Genomic DNA, 12,933 nt, shown 5'->3' on the forward strand with positions numbered 1-12,933 from the left:
TCACTTAATGTCACATATAAGTTACTGGAAATTGTGACTTAAAATGATGTATAACAAAACCAGTTTTTTCTGTCATTAACGTAATGAACTGATGTTGAAAGAAATCATGTTGGCTGGGTGTGGTGGGTCACACCCGTAATCACACAGTTTGGGAGGCCAAGGTGGGCGGAACACCTGAGGTCAGGAGTTCAAGATCAGCCTGGCCAACGTGGTGAAACCCCATTTCTACTAAAACTACAAAAAATTAGCTGGGTGTGGTGGCAAGTGCCTGTAATCCCAGCTAATTGGGAGGCTGAGCCACAGAATTGCTTGAGCCTGGGAGGTGGAGGTTGCAGTGAGCCAAGATCACACCATTGCACTCCATCCTGGGCGACAGATCAAGACTTTGTCAAAAAAAAAAAAAAAAAAAGAAAAAAGAAAGAAGGAAATGATGATATTTCTTTCAACCTGCTATAAGTCCTTTTGCTTAAAGTTGCAGTTTCTAAGAACTGCTATGTGATGTTAAGTAAGGACTTAATGACTGTTAAGTATTTGTCTTCTAACAAATTTAGTGGTCATTAAAAAAAAATACACATAAATTGAAAGAAAATTAATGTCTTTATTTCATTCCTAAATAGTTACTAATGGGATGTGCCTGACTATTGGCCATTGTACAACTCCTCAAGCCTTAGAATCAGATTGGACAAGCCACCTTCATTTCCTGTTTCTCATTAATTTTCAGAGTGTGGCACTTGCTTTATATCACAGCAACTGCCAGAACCAGCATCTCAAAGATGTCATTGAAAGGAATGTTTAGCACTATTTAAAGCAGGCGTCCCCAAACTACGCATGCGGCCCCCTGAGGCCATTTATCCGTCCCCCCGCCGCACTTCAGGAAGGGGCACCTCTTTCATTGGTGGTCAGTGAGAGGAGCACAGTATGTGGTGGCCCTCCAACGGTCTGAGGGACAGTGAACTGGCCCCCTGTGTAAAAAGTTTGGGGATGCCTGATTTAAAGTTTAATCTGTGAGCCATCTCCAACTGTTGTAGATGTTTGCGTGGTATATGATCAATCCAGATGCTCCTCAACTTACGATGGGGTTATGTCCTGATAAACTCATCGTAAGTTGAAATGTGTTTTTGACTTGAAAGATATTTTCACCTTACAGTGGGTTCATTGGGATGTAACCCCATAATAAGTTGAGGAACATGCTGGATGTGTATTGCTTAAAGTTCTTAAACTGTCTTAAAGTTCAAAAATTGTAAGTCTATTGTATGTTGGAGACCAACTCAAATGAGTGTTTCTGTATACTTCTACATAAATAATATTCTTAGAAAATTAAAATTATTCCACAGTGACCCTCTAAATTTACTGTGATGCCCTCAGCACTTTCAACCTAGTTTTGGGAACTATTGTTCTAAATCCTTGCTCCTCAAAAAAGTGGTTGGTAGACCAGCAATAGTGGTATCTCCTAGGAGTTTGTTGGAAATGCATAATCTCCTGCCCCACTTAGCCCTACTGAGAATCAGACTGCATTTAACAAAATCTTCAGGTGAAAATCTTATGATTTTTGATGTTTGGGATACACAATTTTAAACTTCCTAACTTCTTGCATTTCTTAGTGTTTCTCTTCTACCTTCATTTCTTTCCCCTCTCTTAAAGACTAAAGCCCACACATTCTATTAATATGTGGCTTATTTGAAACTTTCCATATGAGCCCTTCGCTATGAACCCCCAAACTGAAGACATTTTTTGTTGATAGACATTTTTTTGGGGGGTGAGTTCTAGCTTTTATTCTCAGAAGGGTCTGTGACTCCAAAATGGTTGAGAACCAGGGCTTGAGTCAAGTCCTGTTTGCATTTATCATGGTGCACTGTTTGAGTTTTTGTCTTTCTCAAACTTGCCGTTTTTCATATGTTGTCTTTTTAATTTTAATGTGTTTTCTGAGTGTATGATTACAGTCAATTTACTTTTATCAAGAGTGCCGAGACAATTCAAGAGGAAAAGAATAGTCTTTACAACAAATGGTAGTAGGAAAACTGTATATCCATTTCGATCAAAGAATGATATTAGACTCTTGCCTCGTACCATGTATAGAAATTAACTCAAAATTGGACTTTAAATTGTAAGAGCTAAACTACAAAACTCAAAACATACAGATAAATCTTTTTTTATTTTACTTTAGGTTCTGGGGTACGTGTGCAGGTCGTGCAGGGTTGTTGTATAGGTGCATACTATATCTGGCATTTCTCCCCATGTTATCCCTCTCCACCCTTCCCACCCCTGGATGTCCCTCCCCACCCTTCCTGCCCCTCAATGACTCTCCCCTAAACCATCCCCCAGCTGTCCCTAATGTGTGATGCTCCTCACCCTGAGTCCATATGTTCTCATTGTTCAACACCTGCCTATGAGTGAGAACATGTGGTATTTGGTTTTCTGTTTTTGTGTCAGTTTGCTGAGAATGATGGTTTCCAGATTCATCCAGGTCCCTACAAAGGACACAAACTCATCGTTTTTTATGGCTGCGTAGTATTCCGTGATGTATATGTGCTGTATTTTCTTTGTCCAGTCTATCATTGATGGGCATTTGGGTTGGTTCCAGGTCTTTTGTTATTGTAAACAGGGCTGCAATGAACATATATATGTGCATGTGTCTTTATAGAAGAACGATTTGTAGTTCTTTGGGATTGCTGGGTCAAATGGAATTTGTTTCTAGATCCTTGAGAAATCACCACACTGTCTTCCACAATGGTTGAACTCATTTACACTTCCACCACCTGTGTTAGAGTGTTCTTATTTCTCCATATCCTCTCCGGCATCTGTTGTCTCCAGATTTTTTAATGATCGCCATTCTAACTGGTGTGAGATGGTATCTCAATGTGGTTTTGATTTGCATTTCTCTGATGACCAGTGATGATGAGCATTTCTTTATATGTTTGTTGGCCTCATATATGTCTTCTTTTGAAAAGTGTCTGTTCATATCCTTCACCCACTTTTAAATGGTTTTTTTTTTTCTTGTAAATCTGTTTTAGTTCTTTGTAGATTCGGGTTATTAGCCCTTTGTCAGATGGGTAGACTGCAAAAATTTTTCCCATTCTGTTGGTTGTCGGTTTGCTCTAATGATGGTTTATTTTGCTGTACAGAAGCTCTGAATTTAATTAGATCCTATTTGTCTATCTTGGCTTTTGTTGCTCATTGCTTTTGGTGTTTTAGTGATAAATCTTTATGACTTGAATTAGGCAGTGGTGTCTTAGATACGACATCAAAAGCATAAGCAACAAAGGAAAAAACAGTTCGAGTATCTCTTACCCAAAATGCTTGGGACCAGAAGTATTTCAGATTTCATATTTTTTCCAGATTTTGGGATACTTACCAGTTTGAGCACCTCTAATCTGAAAATCTGAAGTCCATGGTACTTCAGTGAGCGTTTCCTTTAAGCATTATATCAGCGCTTAAACAATTTTGGATTTTGGAGCTTTTCAGATTTTTGGATTAAAGACACTCAGCCTGTAATTGAATTTGTCATCAAAAGGATTAAATGAATTTCTTTGCTGTTCCATTTAAAATTTTTTATACATAGTAATTTCCAACAGATAATATATAGCTGGTTGGCATCTCTTAATGCTGAATATTCCCTTTTCTATACCGTATTAGTATAATGCCTTTTATAGAGTAGAGGCTTTTAAAATGTTATTAATGAGTTTAGAGAGATGTGTTTGTTCCACTTTTTGCCTATTAAACTATTTAAAATCCAGGTTATCATAGAAATATAATTGTTGGGCTGGGCATGGTGGTTCACGCCTGTAATCCCAGCACTTTGGGAGGTTGAGGCAGGCGGATCAGTTGAGGCCAGGAGTTCGAGACCAGCCTGGCCAATATGGCAAAACCCCATCTCTACTGAAAACACACACACACACACATACGCACACGCAAAATTGGGTGTGGTGGCGCATGCAAGTAATTGCATCTATTTGGGAGGCTTAGGCATGAGAATCATTTGAACCTGAGAGGCAGAGGTTGCAGTGAGCCAGGATTGTGCCACTACACTCCAGTGTGGGCAACAGAGCAAGAGTCTGTCTCAAAAAAAAAAAAAAGAAAGAAAGAAAGAAAAGAGAGAAAAGTAGTTAATTTTTGGTGATAGCTTTATTGAGATATAGTTTATATATACAATTTGCCACTTAAAGTATACAATTTAGTGGTTTTTAATATATTCACAGAGTTGTGCAAACATCACTATATTCAATTTCAGAACATTTTTCTCAGCACCAAAAGAAACCCTGTACCCTGTAGCAGTTACCTCTTCCCATCTATTCCCTCCAGCCCTGGAAACTCGCAGTCTACTTTGTTTCTCTCTAGATTTGTCTGTTCTGCACGTTCAGTCATGTAAGTCAAATCATACAATTGTTACCTTTTTTGGTTTCTTTCACTTAGCATGTTTTCAAAGTTACCCATGTTTGAGCATGCATCCATGTTTAATATGAGGAATGGGTTTTATTCTTTTTTGTTTCTTTGTTTGGATGTGTAGATTGAGCAGCCAAAATCCGAAACTGAGTGCTGACATGATACTCAAAGAAATGCTTATTGGAGCATTTTGGATTTTCAAATTTGGGATGTTCAGCTGGCAAGCATAATGAAGTATTACAAAATCTGAAAAAGTCCACAATTCAAAATACTTCTGGTCCCAAGCATTTTGGATAAGGGGACTCAACCTGTACCACATTTTGTTTATCCATTCGTCTGTTAGACATTTGGATTATTTTCACCTTTCGGCCATGTTGTATATGCTTTTGTTTCAGTACCCTTTTCACTTCTTTGGGGAAAGTGGAATTACTAGGTCAGTTCCACCAGTAGTAATTGCTAGAGTGGAAATCTTAGGATTGGAACTGCTGGGTCTTGTGGGAACTCTTATGTTTACCTAAACCTTTTGAAAAACTGCCTGATTGTTTTCCGCAGTGGCTGCATGACTCTACTCCCCATCACTGGTGTATGAGGGTTCCACTTACTCCACATCCTCAGCCACACTTACTTTGTCTTTGTGAAGTGGTTTATCATTGTGATTTTGCTTTGCATTTTCCTGGTGGTTAATGATGTTAAGCATCTTTCATGTGCTTACTGGTTATTTGCATATCCTCTTTGGAAGAATGTTCAAATCCTTCTGCCATTTTCAAATTGGGCCCCTTATCAGATAATATGGTTTGCAAATATGTCTCCTGTTCTATGGGTTGTCTTCACTTTTATGATGGTGCCCTTTGCAGCACAAAACTTTTTAGTTTTAGTGAAGCCGAATTTGTGTTTGTTTTGTTGCTTGTACTTTTCTGTTACATCTCAGAAACCATTGCCTCTCTAAGGTTTTTAATTTACTATGTTTTCTTACAAGGGCTTTAGAGTTTTAGCCCTTATATTTGTTTTTTAGTGTACTTTGAGTTAATTTTGAATATGGAGCATAGTAACTAAAGTTTTTGAAAATGAATAGAGATTTGGAAAATTTTAGCAAAATAAAACTTGAAAACTAATAAATATTTGCACGATTATTTTCTTTCTGATTTTAAATACTTTTAGATAAATTATACAGTTCAATGTTATTTCATCATTGATACATTACTAGAAATGAATGTCTGGCAAAGCATAAACAATAACATCTCATAAGAAGAGGAGGAATTCTGACTAATACTGCATAGTAAAACAGAGTTCTGAGGGGTAAGGAGATACTCTTGTTTTAAATAGAAGTTACCCAGAGTCATCAGGTACTCTCTCTTCTCTTATGTATTGATTTTGGCCTTAGCAAATACATAAATTTCTTAAAGAGTGAATGCTCTTTAACTAAAGTAATAATTTTCAACTTAGAATTGTTTTAAGTGGTGAAACTTTCTTCTTCATATTCATTACTAATTTCTGAAGGATAACTACATATTTCAATTCATAGTTCCTAGCAAAGGTAGAATTACAACACAGCTTGGGAAATGCTGAGTAGATACAGCCCCACAGTCTGGATACTAATGATTCACATGATGTAATTCAGTCTTTAACCCACGAGTATGAATTGCCGTAACTTGATCATGGCAGATGGCTTTTTTTTTATTGTGGTAAAATAAATATAACAAAATTTGCCATCTTAGCCATTTTACAGCATATAGTTCTGTAATGTTAACTTTATTGCTGTGCAGCCAATCTCCAGAAACTCTTCATCTTGCAAAGCTGAGCTCTTTACCCATTAAAGAACAACTCCCATTCCGTCTTCTCCAGCCCCTGAAAATTTGAATGTGACTACTCTGGGTACCTTATGTTAAGTGGAATAATATTGTATTTGTCTTTTTGTGACTGGCTTTTTCACTTAGCATAATGTCTTCAAGGTTCATCCATGTTGTAAATGTGTATCAGAATTTCCTTCCTTTTACATAAAGGTAAATAATATTCCACTCTGTGGATATATGCCACATTTTGTTTATCAGTGCATATATGGATAGACATTTGCGTTGTTTCTGCCTTTTGACTGTTATAAATAATGCTGCTGTGAATACAGGTTAGCGATTGAACATAATCTGTTCAGGTCCTTGCTTTTAGTTCTTTTGGGTATATACCCTGAAGTAGAATTGCTGGATAATATGGTAATTTCATTTTAAATTTTTTGAGGAACTACCATATATGATCATGATTGCATTTTGAAGTTAGTGTGATCTAACCTTAGTTTATTTTCCAACAGGTTGTAACCCACTTTACTATCAGGCCAGACAGGTGGCTCATGCCTGTAATGTCATCACTTTGGGGGAGGCCAAGGTGGAAGGATCAGCTGAGCTCAGGAGTTTGAGATCAGCCTGAGTAACATAGTGAGACCCTGTCTCTGAAAAACTGAGTATTGTGGTACATGCCAGTAGTCCTAGCTACCTGGGAGGCGGAGATGGGAGGATTGCTTAAGTCTAGGAGGTCATGGCTACAGCCAGCCATGATCATGCCACTGCACTCCAGTCTGTCTGGGAGACAGAGTGAGACCCTGATTCAAAAAAAAAAAAAAAAAACAAAACAAAACTATTTCAAATGTCCAAGGTGGTCACATGCTTTTAATAAGAAAACAAGAATGTTTTTGTACAGAGGATATCCTGAGCAGATAATGAGAAGTTTTTGAGTTTCAAATTGAGCCTCAGTTTATCATAGCTTGTTTCCTTTGCTTAAAAAACAGTTTGTAATGGAAAGAGTATTGTGCTGATGGGTCTAAAGGTACATGAACACAGTAGGGGGCTTAGACCTTTAAATGGATTAATAAAAGTTTTCTGAAAAGGTAGTTCTTAAAATTTGGAATTGTTCATAAATGTATTTCAGTACCATATTCACAATCAAATTTGCTTACAAGATTATTTTAGCAGTTTAGCTAAAATACTAAGTGGCGATATTTTAAAATCTGCTGTTAAAACCTTTGGGTTTGTAACTTTGACTGCCGAAATTGATAATTTAATAATTTGGGGTAGAAATATTTCTAAAACAATATATGATTTTCTGGCCTTCTTAAGCAATGTTTAATATAACTTTGATGATTAAGGTTTATTAATTGAAATATCAATATATGGTGTCATACTCTTAAGATGTAGAGTAAGGCTGTATGATCTGTTAATAATAGTGAAATGCCTAACATTGAATATTTAGAGTTCTTATCTTTTCTCTTTTTCCCAGCATTTTCTTTTAAACTGGCAGTGGGCCTGCCTTAATAGCTTCATTTCCCAATTAAAGTATTTTTAATCTACTATGGTTCTGAAACTAACCAGTCTTGTTGAGTAAAATAGAATAAATGTTTTCTTGGGCAAAGATTTCACTCATCATTCTGTCTGTCCATATCATGAGAGACTTTATTATATATATTGGTGCCTTACAGTGAGTGCATACTGCATACTCTGTGATTTCAACCTATGCTCTGAGTAGATGGTTCAAGTTTTATTGCATGAGAACTTACTGTTTCTCATTTTAACATGTAGAATTCTACTCTTGAGCTCCTCTCCCCTTATATTAGGTAATGGGTGTTAGAAGATAACAGAATAATAGGGTTATAATTGCCAAATTATATATAACCTAGAAAGTATAAATTACTTCTACTTTTTTTCCCCTCCAGGTATTTAAGGAGTAGGGTTAACATGTCTGACAGGTTATCTGAGTCTGGAACCTTAGCTACACATTCTACTTTTAGCTGATTCATGGAAGTAGTAAATTGGTGTAGGCTGTTAGCTATTATAAAACAGGGAAAGGAGGTTATGAGATTTTTGGTTCCATTATATTTTTGGCCCCTAGAAAGTTGTATTCTATTTTAAATATTTGTCATAAAAATTCTAAAAAATAGAATATCAAGACCTGCCCCATTTTATCTTTCCCATTATTTTCTTCAACATTTCAAAAAAAAAAAATTTTTTTTTCAAAGAAGAGTGAGAAAATGTTGTTCATTATCACTGTTTTGTAGTTATTGAAGCATACTCAGTGTTTCAAAGATTGTTGCTGGGAGGCCTAAATCTGTGAGTGAGAGTAACCTGGCACAGAATTAGAATTTACTGTCATATATATTAAGCTCAGCAGATTAAACTACTTTATCATCTTCCTTCTTTGTATCTACAGATTTAAAAGCTGTCCGGATTTTAGTTACTTGAAGATCGAATTTTTGAAATATATAAAGTATTTGTGTTTTATCTCCCAGTTTAATCCCCCATGAGGTTTTCTGTTCTGTTGTCCTTTTGCCCAGTTGTATCCTATGAGACTCATAGGTAAACAAAAGTATTTTACCCCACCTCTTACTTTTCAAGAGGGAAAATTGTCAGAGGGATAGTCAAGTACCAAAAATACTCATTTTTGTCTTTTGTTTATTCACTTTGCACTTCACACCATATACACTTTTGTGGTACTCCTTCCCATGACAAACTTAACTGGTCCATTAATAGCAGCTCTGGGCAAGCATGCCTACCTAGGTACATGCAGACTCCCATCAGTGCTGGCTACACTTGGCCATGTGCCGTTAGTTCATGACATGAGAGCAGCTAACTGCTGGTGAGAGATAAAAAGGAAATGATGAAGTGATGTGGCTGGTTTTAGTGTTAAATGAGCCTGTGTATTTGGATGTTGATGTAGCATGTACAGATCTCTAAAGACCGACTGCTGGGATGCAGGCATGGGAATCCAAAGCAGTGTTTTCTTTGTGATTAAAACTCAGGTGCACAGATTTTTAGAAGTCTCACTTGACAGCCTCTCAAAGATTTAATTTTGGATTTTGTTCCTCTACATCAGAGTTTTGAGGCTTGTCGTTTAGTGCATTGCTTTGCTTTAACATGTGTTAATCCAGTTGGATTTGCTGCTGTGTGTGCCCAAGAATATACATATACAAACTCACACATATTTTATTAGTTTTCCCTTGTTTATGATTTCTATATATCATGCAGTGGATGTATCTTGTCAAAGACACTTTCTTGTCAATTAAGCTTACATTTATTAAATGAGAATAGTTGGGACAATAATGCAGTCTGACAATATTTATGAAAGTAGGGCCGGCATGGAGTATTTATGAAAGTCGGGTTGGCGTGGTGGCTTGCGCCTGTAATCCCAACACTCTGAGAGACTGAGGAGGGCAGATCACTTGAGGCCAGGAGTGTGAGATCAGTCTGGCCAACATGGTGAAACCATCTCTACTAAAAAATACAAAAATTAGCTGGGCATGGTGGTGCACACCTGTAATCCCAGCTACTTAGGAGGCCGAGGCACAAGAATTGCTTGAACTCAGGAGCAGATATCGTGCCAGTGCACTCCAGCCTGGGCAACGGAATGAGACTCTATCTCAGAAGAAAGAAAGTGGTCACCCAGTCTGCAGAATGATAAAGTCAGTAAAAGTTACCTACATATATAGGTTTGAAAAGTTATACTGTTCTCAGCTTCATTTACATATACAGGTATGGTATGTCTCTATTCCACGGAATACTGCTTATTTCAAGAACACCACACTGTTAGTCCATAGTGAAATACTCTGCAAAGTTTCAAACATGTTTATTTGAAAGTTGAATTAAATGATAACGAGAGAAAATTTCCTGAATTGTAATATTCCTTTTTACTGTCAGTATGTGCTTGATTGAATTAAAGAATTTTATTTGGTTTTACTTTTCCTAAAAGTTCCAAAATTATTTTTCCCCTAGGAAGATGAGAATGTGCCTACTGCTCCAGATCTTCCAAGTCAACATTTACGTGGGCATGGGACAGGCTTTTGCTTTGATTCCAGGTAGTTTTTTTCTTTTCCTTTGTAGAATTTGGGCTACATAGGCCAGTGGTTCTCAAAGGGTGGTCCCTGGGAACTTGTTAGAAATGCACCTATAGGGCCTGGTCTGACTGAACCAGAAACACCAGGCATAGGGCCCGGCAATGTGTATTTTAATGTGTCCTCCAACTGATTCTGGTGCATACAAGTCATTTAAAACCAGTGCCATAAAAACTTTGAGCTATTAAACCAAACACACTGGTGGGAAGTTATGAGTTGTATTTATCCTTACAGTCTTATAAAAGTATTTTCTGTTAAACCTGGAAGAAATCTTGGTACTAAGCTTAGTTTCACATAATTGTGATTGAATTTGGGAAGTTTTAAGGGGAAAAAAAGGTTTTGTTAATCTACTTGTAAAACTAAATTTAGAGGCTCTATAAATGGGTTACACAATTGTCTATAGCAAGCATTTAGAAGCAGAGAAAGAGGTTTCTGGAGTAAAGACTTTTAAGGTAGGTTGTTTAGTATTATAATCAGCTAACTAGGTAAATGGAACCTTGTCATATATGGACAAGTCATTGTTCTACATTTATTAGAAATATGTAATTCTTTCCTTTTTCTTTAAGCTTTGATGTTCACAAGAAGTGTCCCCTCTGTGAGTTAATGTTCCCTCCCAACTATGATCAGAGCAAATTTGAAGAACATGTTGAAAGTCACTGGAAGGTATGCCCAATGTGCAGCGAGCAGTTCCCTCCTGACTATGACCAGCAGGTGTTTGAAAGGCATGTGCAGACCCATTTTGATCAGAATGTTCTAAATTTTGACTAGTTACTTTTTATTATGAGTTAATACAGTTTAGTGGTTAAAAAAAAATAATCACCTCAAATAGACCACAGAGAAACCATGGAGTGACGATTTTCATGCACCCTCTGTTGCACTTTCTGACCAAGAGCTACTTTGAGTTTGGTGTTACTAGGATCAGGGTCAGTCTTTGACTTATCAATAAATTTTAATCTGTTAATCTTACCTGCTTGAATAAAAATTCATATGCATTCATAACTTTATTTATTCCCTAGTTTGCAGAATTGTCTGAATAAAGGATACAAGGGTTATTTGAATGTTACTGCACTGAAAAATGTGTATGTATAGTGTGCTAGATTATTTAGCAGAATATTTACAAGTTTCTGTTGACCTTGTTGATTGAGCATGACTACTAAGTATTATGTAATAAAAAACATTTATCATAATCTTATGAAGTAGTTCTTTGAATACAGATAGCTCTATAATTTAGCCCATTAAATCACTTTTTAATTTTTAGAAATGGAGCTGCGTGTAGAATGAGATCACATGCTTTTATATGTGAAATGTTGGTTTTAGCAATTAACAGGCATTTTGCTAATTTTATGACAAAATTTTAGAATAACCTGAATATTTTTAAACTACCTAGAAATTGTATGTATATATATATATATCTAATAGGAAAATGGAACAAGAGATGTCAGTATAATTGTTTTCATATTAAATCATCTCATAGCAGGAGTGTTTGTGGCATAAAACTACAGAATATGTATCAGTATCTTTTAAAAATTTTCCTGATGAGAATATAAATTTGAAATATTCTGAGTAAGTGATTAAAAGTACAATGCATAAACCCAGATCAAAGTAATGTGTTTCCTCAGTTATGTCTGCTGTATAGAACTCTCACTAACAGTAAAGAGGACACATTGTCTGAGATCTGTAATTTCATTGTTGTCAAATTTATTTGTGAAAGTTTTTCATTAATCTAGCATCTTAAACATCTTTTTTTGGTGTCGGGCCTTTAAAATAATTCTGAACTGTATTCTCTTTCCCTTTTATAATGTGCATGTGAATAATTTAAAGTACCAACTTTTGATTTTGCTGCTTTTGTAGTTATCGAAATAGTTTACATTTGTTCTGAGTGAACTAGCTATTGAAGATGTTAACCTAATATTTTGACTTGGTGGCATTCTGTGTTGCTATATGTGAACTGTAGCATATTACGTCATTTGTGTGTGTTTGTGGAAGCAGAGTTTGTGTATTGTTAGTATCCTTTATAAAGGTATTTTAGTCTAGGGCAAACCAGTATTAGGCATTCAGATGCCAGCTGTTAGGACACAGCAGTCCTAGGAAGCAGTAGCTTTGGAGATTGGAAGTTTCAGCTTCCTGATAGGTGGTATGACAAGCAGAATATAGCTGGGTACAATATGTTCAACAGTAGGAGCATTTTTGTTGCAGGTAATAATTATGGACCATGTTAATCCAAAAGTATTCTTTGAATATTCCAGTAGTAGATGCTGTTCATCCTTACTAGCCTAGAACTTATTTTAAAATAGTTAACTGGGTCCCAGTTTAAGTAATTTGTGATTGATAGAAAAGTAATACAACCTAATCAAAGCAAAAATTTAAGGGAATAAAGTCTACATGCATCACCTGAACAGCCTAAGATAGAATGAGGAACTGAATAGATATATTAATTTCCACTTGATACTGGATTTCATAATGGACACTAAGGAAAATAAAGAGCCATATTTATTTTTGGGTCAGAGGCAGTTTATTTTAAATGTGATTTCATTTACATTTATAAGCAGCTTTTCTTGACAGGAATTTTGATTAAGTTGCCTTTAATTCTGATACAAACCTCTGTTGCTTTCGGACTTAATGTGCTCTGTCCCCAACAAAACATATGAAAATATAATTTAAAGCACAGTTTTCACAGACACAGTACA

The 12,933-nt window shown here is 36.2% G+C and overlaps 1 protein-coding gene across 13 annotated transcripts in view; it reads left to right on the forward strand.

The window, feature by feature from the left end:
* The window catches only part of TAX1BP1 (Tax1 binding protein 1), a 103,887-nt gene that overhangs the window by 72,745 nt on the left and 18,209 nt on the right, over positions 1–12,933 (forward strand). For 7 of the 13 annotated variants that reach the window (XM_074379639.1, XM_074379641.1, XM_074379638.1 and 4 more), the window contains 2 exons: positions 10,128–10,210; positions 10,813–10,909. In XM_074379639.1, coding sequence (XP_074235740.1) covers positions 10,128–10,210; positions 10,813–10,909 — 180 coding nt within the window. Of the gene's footprint in view, positions 1–10,127; positions 10,211–10,812; positions 11,928–12,933 lie in introns of those variants that run through there. The other 6 variants (XM_039473080.2, XM_039473082.2, XM_039473083.2 and 3 more) reach the window with 1 other exon arrangement.

The sequence above is a fragment of the Saimiri boliviensis genome, chromosome 10 (assembly GCF_048565385.1).
Source record: "Saimiri boliviensis isolate mSaiBol1 chromosome 10, mSaiBol1.pri, whole genome shotgun sequence".
Classification (NCBI taxonomy): domain Eukaryota; kingdom Metazoa; phylum Chordata; class Mammalia; order Primates; family Cebidae; genus Saimiri; species Saimiri boliviensis.